General features: G+C 35.8%; 1 protein-coding gene and 1 long non-coding RNA gene across 8 annotated transcripts; one reads left to right on the top strand and one right to left on the bottom strand.

Moving 5' to 3' along the window:
• Positions 1-1,816: 1,816 nt before the first annotated feature.
• On the top strand, positions 1,817-10,327 carry LOC307011968. Of its 4 annotated transcripts, none has more exons than XR_013800534.1 (5): positions 1,817-2,427; positions 5,682-5,791; positions 7,033-7,052; positions 8,512-8,639; positions 10,192-10,327. It is a non-coding gene; the product is annotated as an uncharacterized lncRNA (long non-coding RNA). The 4 variants fall into 4 exon arrangements; XR_013800536.1 differs by lacking the exon at positions 1,817-2,427 and adding an exon at positions 4,172-4,281; XR_013800533.1 differs by lacking the exon at positions 7,033-7,052.
• Positions 2,474-11,207, bottom strand: LOC307011965 (uncharacterized protein). 4 transcript variants are annotated; one of them, XM_079638112.1, is made up of 8 exons: positions 11,102-11,207; positions 10,867-10,984; positions 10,321-10,452; positions 8,521-8,637; positions 8,372-8,401; positions 6,995-7,045; positions 5,931-6,121; positions 4,275-5,780 (listed from the first exon to the last, which is right to left on the bottom strand). In XM_079638112.1, exons 1-8 carry the CDS (start codon positions 11,183-11,185, stop codon positions 5,523-5,525), a joined length of 981 nt encoding a protein of 326 aa, XP_079494238.1. In that variant the 5' UTR covers positions 11,186-11,207; the 3' UTR covers positions 4,275-5,522. The 4 variants fall into 4 exon arrangements, with proteins under 4 accessions (XP_079494241.1, XP_079494240.1, XP_079494239.1 ...); XM_079638115.1 differs by lacking the exons at positions 4,275-5,780; positions 5,931-6,121; positions 6,995-7,045; positions 8,372-8,401; positions 8,521-8,637 and adding exons at positions 2,474-2,736; positions 2,867-2,881; positions 3,152-3,184; positions 3,455-3,564; XM_079638114.1 differs by lacking the exons at positions 4,275-5,780; positions 5,931-6,121; positions 6,995-7,045; positions 8,372-8,401; positions 8,521-8,637 and adding exons at positions 2,474-2,881; positions 3,152-3,184; positions 3,455-3,564.
• Between the last annotated feature and the right edge of the window lie 11,018 nt (positions 11,208-22,225).

Raw genomic sequence — 22,225 nt, 5'->3', positions numbered from 1 at the left:
GCTACCTGCTATCCTAAGCTACATATAAAATGAGTTCACTTGTCTTAATCTGAAGTTACAGGTCACCAATGGTCTTACAAATGTTTAATTCTCCCTAACAGCCAGTTATTATTTTATTAGTTTTAATTTTTATTTCAGTTAACTAAAGTGTTTTTTTTCACATCCAGTGCTACTTTAGTTGTCCTAAAAAACGTTATATTAGTTCAGTTTTAGTCTACAATCACCTCGCTATAGCTAGTTACTTTTATTTTGAAAGGGTTAGCCTACTTTTGCTTCCAAAAAAGGAATAGACCACGTGACATCCGTTTTTCGTTCATTCTTTGTTCAAAAAGGAATAACGATAAAATGAACGCCAAAAACGAAAACCAGACCGTTTCTAATTGGTTTTTCGTTTTTTGATTCTGACACCAAAAACCGTTATTTGGTTTTTCGTTTTGAAACAGAAAAACGAATTACGGATTATCCACCACGTGACCTCCGTTTTTGGTTTATAAACGAAAAACGAATTGACTGAAGTTCAAAGACTCTCTTCATTCTTTGTTCAAAAAGGAATAACGATAAAATGATCGCCAAAAACGAAAAACGGCCCGTTTTTAATTGGTTTTTCGTTTTTTGATTCTGACACCAAAAACGGTTATTTGGTTTTTCGTTTTGAAACAAAAAACAGAAAAACGGTATTTTCGTTTTATAATTACAAACGAATTACGGATTATCCAGAGATCCCCTGACCCACCTGCCACTCATCAGTGTGTCAAGCACACACCTCAGTCACATTCATTGGCCGTTTCTCAATATGCGTTCTTGTCTGTACTTGTGTTCTTGTGGACTTGTGAAACGTCATCAGTCGCTGCCCAAGTACTGTCCCAATTCAAAAGTTCACATCTAGCCAAGTCCAGTTCAAATCCCCGGATGTGTTCTTGATCCGCCCCTTTTACCAATAGCATCCAGCTGCAGCCCCGCAGACTCACCTCCGACTAGACACCAGTGGCTGGACACCAGTGGATAGACAGCCTACGTCATTTCCGTTTCGCCGCTAATTTCCGTTTTCACCTCTGGATTGACATATATTCATTTTATATTTTCAAAATATTTATTTTCTGTTTTAACCAGTGGATAGACAGCATTCTTTGCAGGCTTTTGCACACGTCTTTAATATCTGACCTGTAATAGGGCCTATCTTTCAAATTGGCTTAAACTGTCTTTATATACAAATACATAATTAAAATGTAAGTACTTTGAAAAAGAGAGTATAAAAATTGAGTGACTATAGTGTATTTAATCTTCAAAAAACACAGCTCATTAATTCCCACCGGGACGAAACAAGTGATTGGCTTGCGCGACTGTCACTCTACGTCGCCATGACTACCGCCGCTATGGCTCTGCCCACGTGCGCGCAGTCGCGCACCCGTTTTTCATATCACTATTCTTTGATCATATCACTATTCTTTGTGACTTAAATTCAGCCTAGATCAATGGACTATAACGTTTTGTCAATACAACAGACTTGTACATGTTAATTGACCACAGTTTTTTGCCTTGCCCATTTGGATATTCTTATTTTTTTTGTAAATGTAACCACTTCTGTTTTTTAAAATATACATATATTCATATACATGATCAGACAATTTACCAAACAATCCAGATCAAATGAACACTTCATGGTTTTGCAATATTTATTGGAAATCACACAATCTGACCATCAGAATGAAGATGCCACAGTCAGGCCCGTAAGGTTGTGGGGGAAGTAACCTAGAGCAACCTAGCTCTAGAATTGAGGCACACCAGAGTTCACTAATACCTTCAAAAAACACCCCAGCAAACACAAAAACGTTGCGAAAACGTTTTTTTCACGTCCTGAAAAAGTTGTCACAACGTTTTTATCCGACGTATTTAATACGACAGATGTCGGGTTTTTTAAACGTTATAAATACGTATTTTCACAACGTGGCTGAAACATTTTTTTAACGTTATAAATACGTATTTTCACAACGTGGTTGAAACTTTTTTTTAACGTTATAAATACGTATTTTCACAACGTGGTTGAAACATTTTTTTAACGTTATAGATACGTATTTTCACAACATTGAAGAAATAGTTTTTTAATGTTGCTTCAAACATGCGTCATCCTGTAACGTTTTAAAAACGTCAATATCACGTCTTATGTGGTACTTTTTTTCCTATTGGTTTTCACCACGTTCACCCGAAAACTTCACGGAAAGAACGTGTTCTCACTAAAACCTGACATGTTTCCATCCTTGGATGTAGCAGCGTTTGTAGCAGCAGCCTATGTTTTGCAACTGTTGCCACGTCCGTCTTCCAAGATTCCAGTGTGAAGAGTGATCGATCAGTGGGCTACTCATCTTAAACACAATTCTTTCTGGGACCCGTTCAAAACATTGAGAAATCACTGGACACAAAACATAAAAGGTAAGCAAATTCTTTATAATTTATTGATTAATAACACAATATGGTTGATATGATATGATTAATGATTGTAATGAATTATTTGAATTAATGATTACATTTCTGTAATATATTACAACATTTTTAATAAATAACAATCTATATATAATATATTATTATAAGAAACAAAACAACAAGATAAATCATCAATAAAACACATGGAAATTTTAAAGAATTATATACAAATTAGTAATAGATTTAATAAAAACAAAATCGCAAAGAAACACTTTAAACTCCAAGGTCTTCACTGTCAGAGTGGAAGAGGGGGGGAGACTGAAATTCAAATCATTGTAATAAAATCAATTGTTTGTGTTTAGAGAGGTCTATTTAAAAAATACAAATTTGTATCAGTTCATCACCTCAGTGAAACAATTAATTTGTGAAGTAACATATGAAAGTGTACCTGTCCAATTTGGGTCTGTCAAAGAAGAATGAAAAAATAATGTCATAACTCATGAGTATTATCAATTATTGATTATTATCATTCCCTACACTGGTAGAGCCATAAAAGCTATCAACACACTTGTTTGACTAATTACTTAAAAATTAATAAAAAAATAACAATTGTGAGATTGTTTGCTTTATTTTAGTAATCAGTGAAACAAGTATATGGCTCATGCCCAATATGTTCCCCGATCCCTGGCCTAACAGTAGAATATAGAAAAAAATTAGATGAAGAATATATTACCTCGTCATCATCTTCAGCTGTGGGCTCATCAGTCTTAAAAAAAGGAACACATAAGACACAAGACACAACAAGTGTTTCTTTCTAATTGCTTTGTCATTGCTAACATGTAAATAGCCTCATCTTAAATAAATATACAATTTTGAAAACCCTCATATAAGGCAATTTAATCAGACAAATCTCTTTATCTCTGTCACACACGCAAGTGTATGCACTGTTTGCACACTGTATATTCTAGGTTTTAAAAAAATCAGGTTTTACTGTCCTTGTAATTATAGACATAGGCTATTGCATGTAGATAAGTACCCTGAGTTTTTTTGGTCCTCCGCGTTTGTTTGGGGCATGCTTTAAAAACTCTGCCACTTCTCCCTCTATCTCTGGCATCTTTGCAGCCTTAAAGGTTTGAAGGCATGCTCCTGAAAATAACATTAACAGATAAAACATGAAACCAAAGAAAAAATAGGAAAAATATTCAATCTGAATGGGGCTACTTTCTAAGTCAGAAATTGTCTCTGATTATGTAAATTCTGTCAAAGCAGGCCATTTTATAATCCTTGATATACAATAACTACTTTATTATAGCTACAGTAATGCAAAAGTTCTGCATGTTTCATATTACTACAAGGGCTCGACATTAAGCCTTGTCATGCTTGTCCTTTGGACAAGTAAATCAGTCATTCACTTGTCGTAGTAAAAAGTAGCTTATCTGGGGAAAAAATATTTTTTATTAAATTATATGAAATATACAAATTTTCATATTTGTGATATTCACCCCTATAGGGCATTTTCTTTTACCTTTATACAAATGATATACCCCCACACCATCTTGTGTGCTTCATCTTTCATTTTACATTAATCAATTGGAAAATTAATTAATAACAACGGCATTAAATTATGTTATGAGAATGTTTTTGTTTTGAAACTACAAATAAGAAATGTTGAGGACATTTTTTAATAAAATTATACTTAGTTTTAAACATGAAACTAAACCGCCAGTAGGTGGCCTACACATTGGTTTTTCTGTAGGCCTATAATTGCAAATTACACATGCGTCAACGTCGTCCAGGCGGGAATCGATTCGCGGGTTCTTCCAGTGAGCTAGTGAAATCTTGAGGTTATGCGTGAAAATACTGGTAAGTTGTTGTTGTTGCTTTTTTATAACGTCATTCTTAATGCAGATGTTAACTTATTTAATGGTAAGATTTGTAATGTGCTCGCTTCTGTTATCTTGTCGGCGCCACAGGCAGGTTAGAATTGGAGGTTGGTCGATTTAGCTTTGATAGCGGAATACAATTACTGGCAACTACAACTGCGAGTAAAAAAATCGACATTGACTGATATTTAAAATATCAATTATCAGTAGTGTTATGTGCATGGCTGACCATGCACATAATTTATGGTTGAACAGCTTTGTGAAAGTGCAGCGCTTTGGGTCTGTGTGTTTGACGAGCGAGAGAGGAGGTTCATGTGCTTCATTCATTATACATATCATTATTTACAATAATTTAACGTGCAAAAAATAAATAAATAAAAATTCTCGGCTTTTGGTGATTCCATTGTTATTTTCTTGTTATTCACGTTTCACACGTTCACCTCAAACAGGGTTCCCGTGGATTCTTAAAGTCTTGTTAGATTCTTAAAATGTAAGGCCATAAAAAGTCTTGTCTTATTTTTACTCATGAAAGGTCTTACATTTTAGATGACACTTTGAATTAGACGTGTCTAAATGCTTTCCAAATTAAAACTATCTAATTAGTGTACGTTTTATTTTATTATTATTATATCTTTGTGGATTTGCTTGTTCACGTGACAATCCGCATCATTTAACGTTACGGCAGCATACGTCTGTCTCCTGCACGCGAAACAGGAGGAGAGAAGGAGAAGTTGGCAAATGTCAGTAAAATTGTAAGTTCATTCTTTATGTGCTTAGGGATGTGCGATCAATGTATTGTCTTTGATGATATTGCAATTGTTTTAATTTTAATTTTATTTTTTATTTTAACTATGTACGCACTGCGAGCTGGCATTTGCCTGCGCGCGCACCTCCCCAAATGGAGGCTGCAAAAGCTAGGCTTCTGTACCCTCAGTACAGTTTCAGTTTAAAAAATGGTACTTGTCCTGGACAAGCGTTAATGTCAATGCTAAATATAATGTAGTAATTTCATTATAGCACTCGTCAGCCTGCAGCATCCAATATGATGTTCCTGTAAACAACACAGAGACAGAAGTTAAACGGCACAAACAAACTAGGGTCATCATAGCAGAACTCATATCTCCATTTGTGCTTTAAATAGTTTGCTTTTTTAGACTTTAAATAAACATTTATCACCTTAACACGGTCAGAATGAATTGATTCGGTCCGGTTACATACCGGTTAGGTCCTGGTTCCATATCGGTACCGGGTTTTGGTTTTTCGGTTAGTTTTAAAATTGGTTAAGATTTGAAAATTGTCTAGTGTGTCCTGGACCTTACTTTTTATAAGACTCATGATGTGAAGGTCCTGAAAAACTTTTTTTCCTTTTCTTCCCTTTAGGCTGAATTTGGACCATAGCATGTTTGTCCCAAATGCCCGCATCATCCTTCGTATCGACTGGCCAACTGTCCCAGAGCACAGTCGCACACTGAATGCAATCTAAAAAACATGTAAGTAACAGTTTTATCGATAATATATATATATATATATATATATATATATATATATATATATATATATATATATATATAGTATCTATAATTTAATGTAAATATGTATACTTAGATTTTTATACAGAAAGGTAATCACCATGGATTTTCTAAATGGCCTTTCTTGATTAAGCTTTAAACAGAATGCAGACAGCTCTTCCTCTGTCTGCATCTGTTCCACAGATGTTGCCTGTTCTTCAGTGACATCTTGCTGCTGCTGCATAATTAATTCTCGCAGCTGACGCAGCTCTGTCATGATTGCATCAACCTTTCGATTTAGCGTTAGGTAGTCTGACCATAAAAATACAACACATGCATTAAAATTCTGCACACCAGATACTAGGGGTGGAACGGTACACCGAAGTCATTGTTCGGTTCATACATCATGGTTCGGTACGAGTTCGGTACATGGAGGGAAATCAAAACAAAAATGCAGAAGGCAATTATTTTTATTGTGCGTGTCTCAGGCTGTACCACCTATACAGTCTCTCCCGAGCTAGCTGCGACAGCCTGCCCTGAAGTGTGTAAAGTAAGATGTAAACAAAATAAGACAATCAGCTATAAAACTGAAAATACAGCATCTCGGCAAAAATGTCATTGCGGTGTGGGCGGTCATGCGCGCCCCATTTCGCGTGGCGGTGTGCAGTGCACGGCTTTTTTTTTGACAGTGCGTGCGGCTCCGCATCCGAAGATGCACGACTTCAAGCCGAATCTGGCCGAGCATGTACATCTCACCGCACCGGCACCCAGTTCTTGCGTCTAAATTAGTTGCTTACATTAACTAAATGAGCCTACAATAGCAGACATAAGCCCTTTAAATAAAAATAAATGGCCATGTTTTATAAAAAGGTTCACAAAGCTAAATAAAAATGTTTAGAAATTATGTAAGATAATGTTAATTTAGTTGTAGGTTATGTTCTCATACAGTAGTATGAGAACATAACCTACAACTAAACAGTAGTAACAGTAGTTCCGCATTACATTAATTAATTTGCACGTGAGTTTTATTTATTTTTAAACCGTGTATTCTCAGTGTAAATTCATGCACCGAACCGTGACGCCCGTACCGATTCGGTTCAATACGAATACATGTACCGTTCCACCCATTCCAGATACCATATAACATGTAAACACAACAACTCAGTGTAGCATAAAAGTAATTACTTTGCTCTTCATCTGTCCTCTGACATCTTTTTTGACAGGCCACTGCTGATGCTATGAGGTAAAAAACAACAACACACATTTAACAAAGGAAAGTTAAGATTTAGTTTATTGACAGAGCATAAAATGCTTACATTTTGTGGCTATATCTTTGAAATTATACCTTTAAAAAAAAAATTCAATTAAAAAAAAAAAAAATTATTTGGAGTGAGGTGCATAGCTTATATATTCATTGCCATTTTGCATAGTAGGGGAGAGGCGGGACAGTTGAAACTTTTCAGATAAACGTCATTTTCTACGATAAGGTTACAGATCGATTTTTTTTGTGTGTGTGATCAACAACTCACATATGTGTTCTCTTAGTGTCATGTGTTATTCGGTACAAATATAGAATGATTTAAGTAAAAATTGAATTTGATCTGTAGTTGTGCTTTGTTTCAATCGTCCCGCCTGAGCGGGACGGTTGCAACACAGGGGTGGGACGGATGAAACATAACAGTTTAAACGGAAACTATTTATCTAATGCTTGTTTTTATGAACAATACCTGACAAGTAACTTGTGTACATATTGTTACAAACATATTTTGTCATTTATTTTAATTTAAAGGCTCATTTTAACCATTTTGTTCTATCACCCATTAAACATAGACGATAAGCCTATGCGCATTTTGTGTAATCTTTCTAATAGGCTATTTTGACGAAGACAGACAAATCCGTTTACAATTAATTATCTTACACTTCTTCCTTGAGTCATATCGAGTGTTTACTAGTTGAATAGCCTTAACAGCGGTTTTCCTATGACCAGATTTAACTGGCAGAAGGCGCTGCTTCATCCGTCCCGACAGCGCATCCCGACAGTTAAACCTGTTTTTCCCTTAAACTAAAAAACTTTGATATTGCACACTTAAGGGTGTGTTACAGTACTAATACACCTGCCGTATTATCATTACAATGGCACATGAAACAATAAATACAACTTGTCAGTCAAAAAAAAGTACCGCACGAAAGAATTCACTTACTGCACTCAAAAACAGCTTTCCGGCTTTAAATCCAAAACGGCATGACGTAAAGAAGAAATGTTTTCGCGGGTCTGGTAGGCATTGCGTGTTATACGTGCTGAAGAAATATGACGTACATGACGTGAGTGGTTTTCAAGAAAATCGCAATGTTTCATCCGTCCCGCGTTTCAATCGTCCCGGCTCTCCCCTACTAGAGACCAAACACTGAAGGTCCTATTGTACCTGTTTCTGCTTAAGTGTTGGTAATAGAGCTTAACTTATATTGATCCCAAAACATTCCTTCTAAATGTTTTTAAGTAATAAAAAAAATCATTAATGTGTGTATGTGTATATATATATGCAGAATATTTTTAACACTTACTTGATGGGCAAGGTGTTGTAGCATTCCTGTCTGTTAATTTTAAATGGTAATAAACATTTTGTATTAGCTCCTTATTTATTTTTGATCTGATATTATTGGTTAGTTTGATGTAAACAACTTTAAACAAATTGTTCTTGCAGGTTACTTACTGTCTTGTGGCAATGGCTCATCATGCTGCCTGTTATTTATGAAAACAGGAGCTTGAGGTCTCTTGAGGTTTCCAGCCATACATGTGGACCTAGGATGCTTTGCTGGTGTGGCCAATTCTGTGAGTGAAAACCACATATATTGAAACGGTTATATCATTCCAAATTTTGCTAAATGCCTGATTATAATTAGTTGACAGACAGTTGGACATTCATTTTGTGAAAATGTCACGAAACCTGCCTCCTCGTGGACGATCTGAAACGCTAACATTAATGCATTAGACTGATATTAAAAGAAATAAATGATATTATCAAACTCAGTAAACACCAAACAAGTTAAGCATAGCCTACTATGTACAGTAAAGCAGACGAGCCCAGAATATGACATAAGAAAGCAAATTTGTGTTCAGTGCAAATAAACCTGCTGCCTGTTTTATTAATAATAATGAATTGTGTGTTTTTTATTTTTTAAGGCTGCTTTAAAATTAGCAAAATTGGGGTTTGAGTTACTCCATTTAGTTTGATGATTATAAAATTTTCCTAATAACAAAATCAAATCGATAACATATATTTTTCCCACTAAAATGAGGGAAACATATTAACCCAAACAAATTTTTAACATTTTATTAACCTTATATTAATCCTTATATTAATCTTTGCAAATCGCTAGCACGCTTCACGATGAATGCGGCTAACTTAATGTTTACACTCAGGGTAACGTTACATTACGGCATGTTTTTACGACGTTCTCAATATAATTACTAATTCCATGTTTATACTGAACAATGCGTTATAGTTATTATGTTATCCTCAGAGACTCCCGTTGCCATTCTTCAAAATATAGCCTCAACTGTTGTCAAGGCAACACTCCACGTGTGTTGTGTAAAAAACGCACCACAGAACAGAGGGGCGGGGTGAGCAAAGATCATTATCATTTAAAGACAAATGCACTAAAACGGCGTGCTGAAAACAGAGCTGTTTTTGACCAGGTAAAATTTGTGTTTTCTTACAATACTAATGAGAATTTTTAATTAAAGTATATTACAAACTTTTAATTCAGACCCTAAATAATCATATTAGCTTGTACAAAAATGGCATTATATGACCCCTTTAATTAAATCAAGTTTATCTAAAAACAAATGTTTGGAGACTTTACTTCCTACTGCTTTACACCAAGTGCCCTGATTGCTGAATAGAGATACAATTTTGGCAGAAATAGAATTGATTACATTATAATAACAGAAATATGACACTTACATTTCAGACATAGTTCAGTAATACCCCAAAACTCACCATCAGAATTCAACAACTGACCAACTAATAGTAGGCTATATCAGACTCAAACCAATGCCTAAAAAAAAAAGAAGTTTTTCTTTGGTGTGTAATATTATTATTCCAAATAAAAAACGAGTGAGGAGAGAATTTATGTTTAAAAGCCAAAACCAAGTCAAAAAGACTTGCTTGTGAAAATCAGTCTAATGCATTAATGTTAGCGTTTCAGATCGTCCCTGAGGAGGCGGGTTTCGTGACATCATCAAGTACAATAGAAGTGCCGTTTTCACATCAGAGCTGTGAGTGTACATTTTAGCATACAAGTACAAATATTTATTGTACAAGTTCTCAAATTCACATCTACGTGCTCTCGAGTTTTACTACTCTTTTACTTTCATACAGACTGCTCCCACAACAGCAGCCGACAGAACAAAATGGAGTTCCCTTGCAGTCGCCTCAAGCACCAGACGGCGTAAAGAGGATTGATTGATTGATATGTAGATACAATAACAGTGTATTTAAATTATTTACCATCCTCCGTATCACTTTCGAAACGACTTGGTCGCCTGTGTGTTCTTTTCTTAATTTGGGAGTCTCCATCCGTTTCAACATTGGAAAGCTCCTCAGCACGCTTCAAGTAAACCAGAGCTTTCTGATAGTTTGCTAAAAAACAAAATTATGATTAAATTATTAAATATATGGAAGCCAATATTGTTGGTGTACTTGCTCTAATGATGTTGCCACTTTATTTTTACAACACTAACAATCTTAATTAAACATTAAAAATGTATAAATACGGTATGTATAAAACACAGATACAAAGTTAGGTCTAAAATTTTTGCTTGTCGCAGGGCTGTATATTTGTTACAGGTTACCGTTGTTCAGCTGCAACACCGGTTAAATCAGTTGCCCACCATGGTACCACCCCACATCTCCATAAACATGAAGCTAAGTACTGTATATTTAAAGTATATTTATACTTTAGCATTAAAGTATTCTAAAAATATCTATTTAGCTAGGTAGCTAACAGACCCAGAGTATGCAGTCAGAATTTGAAATCAAAACATTTTCTCTTACATGTAAAGGATTTTTCCAGAATTCTGATTTTAAAGAGGTTCCACGTCCTCTTATCTGGCAGCTCTCCGCTTTTTGCCTTCTTAGATGGCTCAGATGGAGGCCAGTAGCAGCTCAAAATCTGTTTGTTTAGACAAAATTCTAATCATAAACCATTCAAAAAGTGAAAAGGCTTTTACAATACAGTCCATATAGTGTATGTACTTTATCACAAAAGCTATGCAATAGCAATACTTACATTTCCATTTGACACAATCCATGACCTGCATACAATTGCAACAGTCTTCTCTTTGTCAAATTCGACCACAACGTAGGTAATCATCTAAAAAAATTGAATTTGGTTATTGGTCATTTAAAATTTTCTAATTGGTAAATAAAGGAATTTTGTACAAATAAGGATAAAAAAAAATTATATTTATATATATTTTTTAAATGATTCACTTACAGATATTTGCTATAAAGATTTCCTGGAATAAATCCTGAATAATCCTGAATTCTTATCATTTAAATGCAGGTTTTACTGAATCATGATTACTATAAATTTTGCATAATTAGTGTTGCATGATTTCCTGAAATGTCATCCACATTTTAAATGTTCATAGGGTCAAGCAATGTCCATGATCGGTGTGCAAAATGTAAAGAAACAAAATATTGTTGTTATCCATATGGTCAATCATGATTGCTTGAGATTTGAGATCAGATTTTAATACTCTCCTAATTGTTGTCTCCCTTGCTTTGCCAACATAGGAACCAACAATGCGAGAGTCACAGGGCTCTGTGTAGAGGGGAGCTGTCTTGTCGTAGACCCTACATTGGAGTGTTTGTTTTTCCAGCCCATCTTCTTCAATAACCTCAAAGAAGGTCTGGTCAACTCCAAACAAATTGTTGGGTCTTGTACACTTGATGTGTTCCTCCATTGTTCCCTTCTGCATCTTTTGCCCTTCAAGAATTCTTCTTGTTACCTGAGCCAGTGGACTTCTTCCAGAATGAACCATTCTCTTCAGTTTCTGGTTGAAGTTTTCAAACGGAAAAGCACTACATTCATCCAGACCCTCAAACTGTTTTGCAACATCTGCAATATGGAGCATCTGATGGACATTGTACACAAGGAAACTTTCTCCATACAGTTCTCTGCACTGTAGCACAAAAAATCTCAAGAGATCTCTCGCGTATTGCCAGTGTTTCCGTGTGAGACTTGGTTGGACCAGAATGCACATTGCCGTGGAGAAGCACATGAAGTTGTCATACAGCTCTTGTTTAAGAATTCCTTTCAGAACAACTTTTCCTGTGTACAACATTAGCTGTCTGTACTCAGTCGCTTTCCATCTGTCAATTTCATTTAGTCCCCTGGGGCGTCTGGCAAACACACTGGGAATGCTGTTTCGGAGATTTTCAAGCTTGTTGCTTACAATCATTGTGTGTCCAGCAGACATCCTTGTCTCTTTTGGCCCTCGAATCCATGTCAGGACAAGTTTTTTCATCACTCCAAGACATGCTTGATGCATATAATCAATAGGGAAACCAGAAACCATGTCCATATTTAGCTGGCAAAGTGGAGTTTCTTGTTCTCCATTGTGGTGTTCTTCCTGCTGCTTTTGTCTAAAAGACTTGTCAGTACGTAACACTAGATTGTCCACCTGCTGAAATGTCATACGCCCCAGCCACTGACCTTTCTGAATGCATCTATCACATCCATAATACCCTGAGAAGTGTTTTATTGACTTGATGAAGGCCTTGGCAGGTGCATCACAGATAATGCCGCTAATTTTAACTATGATGCGTCTTCCATGGTACCACAGACCCTCTTTCTCCAATTTCCGAATTCCCTCAACTGTGTCACATAGAAATTCCAAATCACCGGGCTTTGATTTTCCACATGTGATGGCCACTGGAAACACATTTGTAGGTTTTAGATTGGTGCTGCAAAGAACTGACCAAAAGCACGTTTTTGAACTTTTGAAGAGTGGGAGGCCATCAATATTAAGTCTCAACTCCAGGGTATGCATCTTCTCAGTTGTTTCGACCGGGTATTTCTGTATGTGATTATTTAACATTTTTTCTACTCCAAAGTAGAAATACTCCATTCCTGACTTGTGCTGAATATTTACAGTTTTTGGAGTCTCAAGCAAGGTTCTGGAACAAGATGGAAGGTCTTTTGTTCCATGTTTCTTCAATAATTTTAGAAGACTATCCGTAGCATTATGGGCAATTCCATTTTCTATGCTCCAAGAAGCGATGTCACTGGCTATATTTGAATTTGAATCACTCATCATCAGGGAATCATCATCTGAAAATTCATCATCCATCAAAACATCTGAATCTTCAGAAATGTGTTCTGTTTCTAAGTTCAGTGTTTCATTTTCATCATTGTCCATGTTTATGTCATGCATCTCTTGGTTTTCTATTATTTCCAGCGTATTTGTGTCAGCAGTTTCACATTTGGCTGTTATTAGAAGTTCTGAATTCTCTGTTTGTTCCCTTTTTCTTTGTAGTTTGCTTAGTCTTTTCAAAGTGACCCACTCCCTGTCATACTCTCTCTTCCTACTCTTCCTGTCCATGGCTTAAATTAAAGAGAAGGAAAGGGTAGCAATTAAATTAACTTAAAGGGTTATTTCATTCGCACATGAAATTGTCATGGACTAAATGTATTTCACTTTTGGATGCTTTACTACTGCTAATTTTCTTGAAGAAGTCACACTGATTTGGCGTGTAAATAGAGTATTCTAGGTTTGAGGGGTGACTACTTTAAGTAGATTAAATTGGGTTTGACTGGAGTTATTGTGTTTTATTAAGTGTAAAATTTACTTACTATCAGAGAACAACAGATGAGCTGATGATTGAAGTACTCCAAACAACAAAGCTGACAGGAAAAATTGAGACTCTACTTTAGGAAACAATCTTGGAAACATTCAGATTCCAGGCAAACAAGCTAATTTGTATAAGTGGAAAATAATTAAATAAGATTATAACTACATAAATAATAAAATCAACATTACTAAGAGCATCTTTAAGTGAAATGCAGAATATTAAATAATAAAATCAACATTACTAAGAGCACCTTTAAGTGAAATGCAGAATATTACTTACCTTTAAAAGATTAAAATTACAAATGCAGGATGACTTGCCAACAAACAGATGGTAAATGAAGCTGAAAAAAGAGAAGAGAATAATTATTTTCATGACCAATATAGAGAAATGCATTTGATGAGACTTTTCAACCCTAACAAATAAGAAGCCAAGTTATTTTAAGTAAGCAATAAGTTAGGCATGCAGTATTGTGAAATACCAGTCAGTGACAGTAACTTAAACGACATTTCATGATGAATAGCCAGTTAACCTACTCTAAATGTTTTAATTTCATTATTTATTTAATCATGAATTATCATTATTATTAAAATAACACGTGTTGTTATGTGTAGTACGGGTGGTGGATTTCATTAGAGTTCTCATCGGTATCCTTATTAGTGTTTTCTTTCTCCTTCTAACGTCACTCTGGATGAGAGAGAGGGAGAGGAGGGTTGGGGCGTGTTTAGTGTGAGGCGCTTGCGGCCAAGCGAGACAACGTTGCTTACGCGATACTTTTATTACAAAGTGAAGATTATTTTTATTATTATTATTAATAATAATAATAATAATACATTTCTTTATAGGTAATGTTGGCAAAGGTGACTGAAACAAAAGAGCGTCTCTTAGTCTGAGCGCATTTGCTGGGCCAAATTACGTCACACATATGTAACGGTATTTAACGGTATTTATTTACAGTCTATGGTAACTTAGACCTAACAGTTACTGGCGAGACGGAAAGTCATTGTTTGTGTGTGGAAAAGGCAGTCTTTTCCAACAACTGAGACTTTTTCACCATTTAGGCCTAATTAGTTTTATATGAGATTATTTTATTCATTTTGTTATAATTGCCAAGGAAAACAAACTTTTCATACTACATATGTCCTCCTAGTAATATAAATTATTTACTTTGGTCATATTTTGAAATGTCATATTTATAGTTTGATGTTTGTTGTTCTAAATGTAAATAAAATAAACTTATAAGTAAGTAAGTATACTAGGAAGGCTACTTACCTTTAATCACAGTCCTCTGTGGCGATCCCGGAGACGTCCGCTATGCGCGTTCTGGGCACTGACCACAGCTTATATGCCCTCTGCCTGGTTCGTTCGCGGGCTTTGCACGTGAGTGATAATTTAAAAACTATAAAACTTTATGAAGTTTATATATTTTCTTATTTTTTGAAAAATGTAATGTATACATTTAATATACCTTGCGTTATTCTGCCCTGACATAAAATGACTAAATAAATAAATAAATAAAGTAACGGGTGTTTCGAATGGAGCTGCTGATGGAGTGACGGTAAATGTGACGTTTCTCTATTCTGGCTGCCTTAATCCATTTCTCTATTTTTATTTTATATTGAAAAATCGTGGGAATTCAGTAGTGGATTTCTTTCACTATTATATAAAATGGTAAATTAATTTGCTCTGGCCTCCCATGCCAGTAAGTTTACCCCGCTATTATTCCAATCAAGGAAATGAAAATGAATGAATAAATAGGCCTAAGTAAATACAATATCTGACTGTATGTTGTTAAAGTCACACTCAGGATTTTTTTTTTTTTTACCACATATAGGATCCATAATGCCCCACTAGACCATAAAACCGATAACTTCATGAAAATCACAGAAAGAAATTGTTACAACGAACACACTACAAGCACAATGTTAAATACCACTGTGTGTGTGTGTTCATTCCACATTGCATGCTCTACCAGGCCTTTATTCAATTCTCTGTTGTGTGATCAAACAACCTCTGGTCCGGTGTTCTTTGTGGTTTTCCTTGTGTGAATCACGATGTCTCGTAGCCTACTTTTTTTTTTTTGCTTGGGCTACTCTCGAGACTCTTGTAGTTACAAAAAAAATATTCTAGCATCAAGCAATATCTAATGAGTCATATATCACAGTTACATTTTCCAAGGATTGAGTATGGATTGGGAGACAATTCGGATTTATCATTTGTCCACTTGTAACGGTGGCTGCCTCAAATCAAGTTGAATTTAAATTGTTCGGGCACCAGACAAGGCAAAACCTCTTATATACTGTCTATGGGCCAAACTTGTCAAGTAAAAAAATATAGATTGAAATTCAGTTTCCCAGAAAATAACTCAAACCACTGTTACACAAAATAAATTCCTTTCAATACCCACAATATAGAATCAGGCTCAAATGACACATTCAGAGATTTAAGGGTTTCAGGGCAATATATATATTTTAAGAAAACATTTTGCAAAAAAAAAAAAAAAACCGTAACACAAAGGTCACTTTTCAGACTGAGGTTTTTTTTTTTTTGCCTTACATGACAAATGACAAAATAATGAAATGTGAACAAACAGTTAGGATGCTGTTCAAGTTCAGTTCAAGATTAGGCTACACCCAGGGTGCGATTTGTGAAAAAAACAGAGGGGGGGATGTTTTGAAAAAAATGTATTCATAAAAATAGATAATGAGAACGAACTTCATCACTGCATTTGGAGGAATTGTAAAATCTTTTTTCTTATTAACTGAAGTAGCCTAACGCAATATTTTTACTCTAATAGCTTATCTTTCCCCACACATATGAACTGTGATCATGCAATAACGTTAACTTTACATCGCGATCAGTGTTGTGCATGAACGCGTTCATATTTTCGCCGAACGCTGAACTGAACGAATCACTTTTCATACAATGAACGTGAACGAGAGCGGCGCTCACTCTGGCAGGAATGAGCAGCACGCGCAGTTCACGTTCACGCTCATTTGAAAAGTCAGGTTTTACCAGGGCTTAATCCGACATTGGATCCGGAACCTTTTTTATTGGATCCGGCACCTCCTGTGTCACTAAAATTAATTGCCTAAATAAAAAAAAAATAAAAAAAATTACTGTTTGTGTAGTGTTCAATGTTTGTGACACATGACTTGCGCGCTTGTTGTACGAGTTGAGATTGCTGTTAGCCTCGATCGTTTCACTTGAAAAATGTCAAAAAGACAGGAAAGTTTGCTTAACTTTTTCAAATACGCTGGACAGTCAGATCACAAACAATCAAACATCGTTTCCGCTGATCAAAAAGGAGACCACGGTGGACACAGTAGCCTAGTATCGATATCTCGTTATTTCGACATAATAAGGGGACATTCTAATCTGCATTAAGCGTAGCCTAATGGTTTTCTATGGGAGGAAAATGCTCATATTATGGGCTCATCTGATTTTTTGTACATAGCATAGCCTATTTGTTAGGATTTTAGTATCATAATGATTAGGCTTATAAATGCACGCACAATTATCCGTGAACCTGATTTGAACAAATGCCTTTCAACTTGTGTGTGCAAAATTCAGAATTAAATTAATGTGCAGAAATTTGTACAAATAGAGAGTAGGCTATGTAGGCCTACTATACTGTTGTAGCCATTAAAAAGCGCGTTTCATATTTGTTAAAATATTATGGGTTTTTTTTCCATTGATTTCCATTTGATTTATGAAAAGTGAACAGCACGACCGAGTAAGATAGGATGCGCAATATGAGACATGGAGCGGGTCAGACATGATTTTGACCGTTGAAGTTGAAGTTGTTATAGAAAGCCTTTCTTTAAAGTGAATTTCGTTTTGTATAAATTGTATCTTAATTTTAATCAATTTTTCATCAACCAATTGCCTGTATTTAATGAATAGGCCGACGAAACAAATATAGCCTAACGGAGGCGCCCGCGCGCTCACTTGCACGTGCACGTGAACTAGAGCACATCCTAACTTAACGAAACTCAGTGTATGCCTCACACAGACATGACAAATACATCAAATACACAAAGCTTGAAATGTCTTTAAACGAAATAATTCAAAACGAAAAAAGAAAAAGGCTACTCTCTGATTATGTAATCCATTATTAGGTTTTTGTGCATTTCTCTCTATAAGCGCGTTCACACGGAGATGGCGATCGACACTTGTCGAGAAAACACTTGTTTATTAATAAAAATCAATAGGCTACACGCACACATTATTTCGAAATAACGAGATATTGTGTTGAAATAACATTATTAATAATAATAATAGCCTACATCTTTGTTAAAATAATTTAACAAATGAACGTGTTAGATATGTGAACTTAGTTCATAAAAAAAAAAGAACTATGAACATGAAATAGTTCGATTATCAGATGTGTGAACTGAAATTTGAGCTAGTTCTTTTTAAGTATGAACTGGCACAACACTGATCGCGATGCTGAGCTAGTGAAATGATAGAAAAGACATGATCTGTATTAGCAATTCGCCTCATTCGCGCAAACTGGATGCGCGAATGAGGCTCGCGTCTACCTCGCCGCGCTAAACACCGCGCCGCAGGACCTCTAGACGCGCGTTACATTGAAATCACTCGCGCCAGACGCTCAAGAGTGAGTGAGTAATCATTTTAAAATAAAATTGACTTTAATCAAACCACGAATCCGTGATAAGTTTTGTGATCCGTCTCGCCCCTATGTAGTAGCACTATGATCACTTTGAGGGGGGGATACATTTATCCCCACTGGGGATACAAATAATTAAGCAGAGGCAGGGATACATTGACCAGAAAGGGGAAATCCCCCCTTTGTTGCATTACACTGTTCTGACCACTAGAGATCATCATGAAGACGGTGTCAGAGTGTTTCGAAGCCTCGACACAATACGGCACATTTGCTTTTCACGAAAGCCTCGATCTACCCACCCCTAGCGATTAATAGTGTAACCCAGGTCACTTAGGAGATTCTGTTGACGTAAGGAGAGAGAGCATGAAAAAAAAAGAGACTAACACTTGTGAATATATATAACAGTTATTTTATTAATATCTGTGGGGAAAGGAAAAAAAAAGAAAAGAAAAGAGGAAGAAAGTTTAAGATTCCAAGAGAAGATAAGAAAATGCATAAACTAAATCATAAAACTTATTTAGAAAAGTTATCCAATTTAACGAGATGGAGATTGGTTCAGATTGGTCCCAAACATTCCATCTTGAACATAATCAGAAAGAATTATCACCCAAACACTGCTAATTTCAGATGATATTGAAAACACCTGATCGCTTTTCGAGCTATGTTAGAAATGTGATCAGAATCATCATATAATAAGGGTAAATTGCCATACTTTTGGTACACTGGAGGGAGTATGAAGTTAAATTAGCCTACCTTTTGCAATATTGTGCATTTATATTTTTTGTGTATTTCACATGATTTTATATAATTATATTGATTGGTTTGTTAAATACACACAATATTCCTTTTATTGCTGTATTATATTTAATACAGTATCTCTTCAGTTTAAACTATAAATGCATGCTGTCCATTAAAGTGCACATTTGAAAATTAAAAGTAAATAAAAATGAATGAGGTTATAATTCATGCATGAAAGGGTAAACAAACAAACAAACGTGTCAAAAGATTTGGTTGTATTTTAGTACTGTAATGACGTTTTTAAAACGTCATATTCAAACGTGCAGATAACGTTATTTTAACACCTAAATAAAACGTCTCGCCAAAGTTGCATTTTGGTCTGGTTTTGTTTTCGTAGTAGACAAACGTGATATTTACGTTTTTTTGACCACCTAAAGAAAACATACCTGGTTGGTATTTTCACAACGTTTCTAAAACGTTTTATTTTGGTTACATTCTTTTTTTATTTTAGGTGTGGTTTCTTAAACGTTTTTAAAACGTTGCACTGCAACATTACCTAATTGCAACCAAAAAACAACGTTGTGAAACGTTGTAAAAACGTTTTGTGTTTGCTGGGACGACACAGTATGAAAACAAGACGATTTTTTTTTAAATAGCTAGTTTGTGCATTTGAATTCTGACATGACCTATCATCATCGACAGTTTATTATTTTTTCTTACCGCTGACATCTGCATGGCGCGTCAAATTTGAAAAGTGAATGACGATACGGAAATGACGTCAATTTGAAAAGGAAATGACGTCTGCTGTCCATCCACTGGTGTCCAGCCACGGGTGTCTAGCAAGAAGTGAGTCTGCGGGGCTGCAGCTGGATGCTTCTCCCTTTTACCGAGGATGCATGTAGAGGTGACTTGTGCAGACTTGAGACAGACAGGTATCCCAGAATGCATCTCGTCCCACCAGCAAGCGTCAATGGCAGAGGAGAAAACCCGCGTAATATCAAAATACTACTGTTATCGTGTCACGAAATGTAATTCTAAGAGTGTTTCAGTCGAGAATGTAGTTGTTTAAAGCTCAAATCTGAGGTTTATTTATAAAGATAGCGCCTATTTAAAAAATGTATCTGACGTTTTCGGAGTTGTGAGATCCAGGCGATCACCGGGCGCTCAGCGCTCAATAACCCCGACTGGACCAGCTTTTCCTCGGCTAGTGCTTCTGATGTTTGCCGCTGGCTCTGGTGTCTCTAGTCTTGTGTATATCTAACGGGCGATCTTTGGTCTCATTAATCTATAATTTGTTCCATGGCAAATCGTTTTGGCTAAGGGCAAAGTGAAGTTTCATAATTTTATATATTTAGGCTATTTTAAGCTGACTTATGTTTGACTGAATTGTTTGCTTTATTTATTTTTATTTACTTATACTTTTATACTGGATATCAGATCATTAAAACGGACATTTAACAAAAAGAGTCAGGGTTGTGTAATTTTATTTTAGGCTATATATTTTAAAATATATATAATATTTTTTATATTTATTTTATTATACATTCTCTTCACTGTACATGTATAATAAAATAAAATGACACAACCCCGTCTGTTTTTTAAATGTCAGTTTTAATGTTCAATAATGTTTAATATTTTTTAAAATGAAAGCAAAAAGAAGCAGGGTTGCGTTTTATTTCGTGTTGTTATGCAGTGAAGATAATCAATGTACACGTTGCCTGAACCACATTTGTGTGGCCATTTAATGTGTTTAAGATTTTTTTTTGAATGAAAAGAGGCAGAGTGTTGTTTTATACCATATTTCGTTTTATTGTTGCCTAAAATATACATAAAGAGATAACCGGAGTAGCCAGAGCGTGCTGAGTGACGCGATCAAGAACGCCGCTGTCCCATTTGCAGAATAACCGGACTTGCGTCCTCTCGTCCTCGGGAGTTCGTTCTCCTAAGTCGAACTTGGCAAGTCTGAACTACCAAGGACGCAAGTCCGAAGTTTGCGTACTTGGTATTGAGAAACGGCCATTGTCTGGTCTTGTGGACTACAAACTTTATCTCTATCGCTCCTCGTGATCCTCTTCTCTGCTCCTCTGAAGAGCCCTTCCTCATCGTCCCCTGTCTTCATCACGCTTCACTCCCATACTCACCTGGAAACCCCTTACCGTCAGCAACTGAGGTGTGTGCACTCCATCATTAACGGACAATACAGTCACGACCTCCAATCACCACCTGCTAAAAATAAAGGACATTGTTATTTCACTCAGTCAACTTACCAAAGTTTCATTTCTGCTCACCTGATGTGTCACTGCTTCAAAAAAGTGCATCCATCCATTATAAAAGGAATCCATACAGCTCCAGTGGGTTAATAAAGGCCTTCTGAAGCGAAGCCATGCGTTTGTGTAAGAAAAATATCCATATTTAAAACTTGATAAACTATAATCATCTTCTGACAGACGGCCGTACACATCGATTTACGGTGGAAGACTAACCCTTGTCCCGACGCACAACATAAAGACGAACGCGAAAGCTCAAAGGAAATAGCAAAACAAACACTGGTTGCGAATAAGCCTTTTTGAAGAGAAATGTTTGAGGATTTCTGCAGTATATAATAGAAGAGGAGCTTGAGTTTGTTGCCCAGCCCTGTTTGATTGAACCGTGAGCGGCATCTAGGCTTACGCTACTCCTACATCATACATGCGTCACGGGTTGTTCTTGTGGCGTAAGTCAAATTGACGGTCGTATGACGGAAGCTATTTTAGATTATAAAGTTATAAATATGGATATATTTCGCTTCAGAAGGCCTTTATTAACACCCTGGAGCCGCCTGGAGTATTTAAAAAAAAATCATGGACATTTTTTAATACAACTCTGATTATATTCGTGAATGTCATTTGAAGAATGTCATATACACCCAGGATGGCTTCAGGGTGAAAAATCATGTGCTAATTTTCATTTTTGGGTGAACTATCCCTTTAAGTGTACCTACTCATAACATGAACTCTCAGCCTATAACTTTCTGAATTCATTTTTTTGTTGTTGCTTGAAATGGCACAATGCAATTACAGAAATTGCCCTTGTATTACAGGTTATGCCAACTGACATTATAGGACCTTAGTGGTTTTGAACACATACATTATATGGTTTCTGAAAAGGGAAGTGAGGAAAGTTCATTGTTAACGGTAGAACAGAGAG

This window comes from Phoxinus phoxinus (genome assembly GCF_949152265.1).
Source record: "Phoxinus phoxinus genome assembly, chromosome: 15".
Taxonomy (NCBI): domain Eukaryota; kingdom Metazoa; phylum Chordata; class Actinopteri; order Cypriniformes; family Leuciscidae; genus Phoxinus; species Phoxinus phoxinus.
Note: the sequence above shows the minus strand (reverse complement) of the source record. Positions and strands in the feature narration are given on the sequence as shown.

Coding starts and splice junctions, on each gene's coding strand:
- LOC307011965 (XM_079638112.1), bottom strand. CDS start 11,185: ATGATTACCTACGTTGTGGTCGAATTTGACAAAGAGAAGACTGTTGCA. Junction 10,453..10,866: donor TCTGGAAAAATCCTTTACAT/GTAAGAGAAAAT, acceptor TTTGTTTTTTAG/CAAACTATCAGAAAGCTCTG. Junction 8,402..8,520: donor TGAGCCATTGCCACAAGACA/GTAAGTAACCTG, acceptor TAAAATTAACAG/ACAGGAATGCTACAACACCT.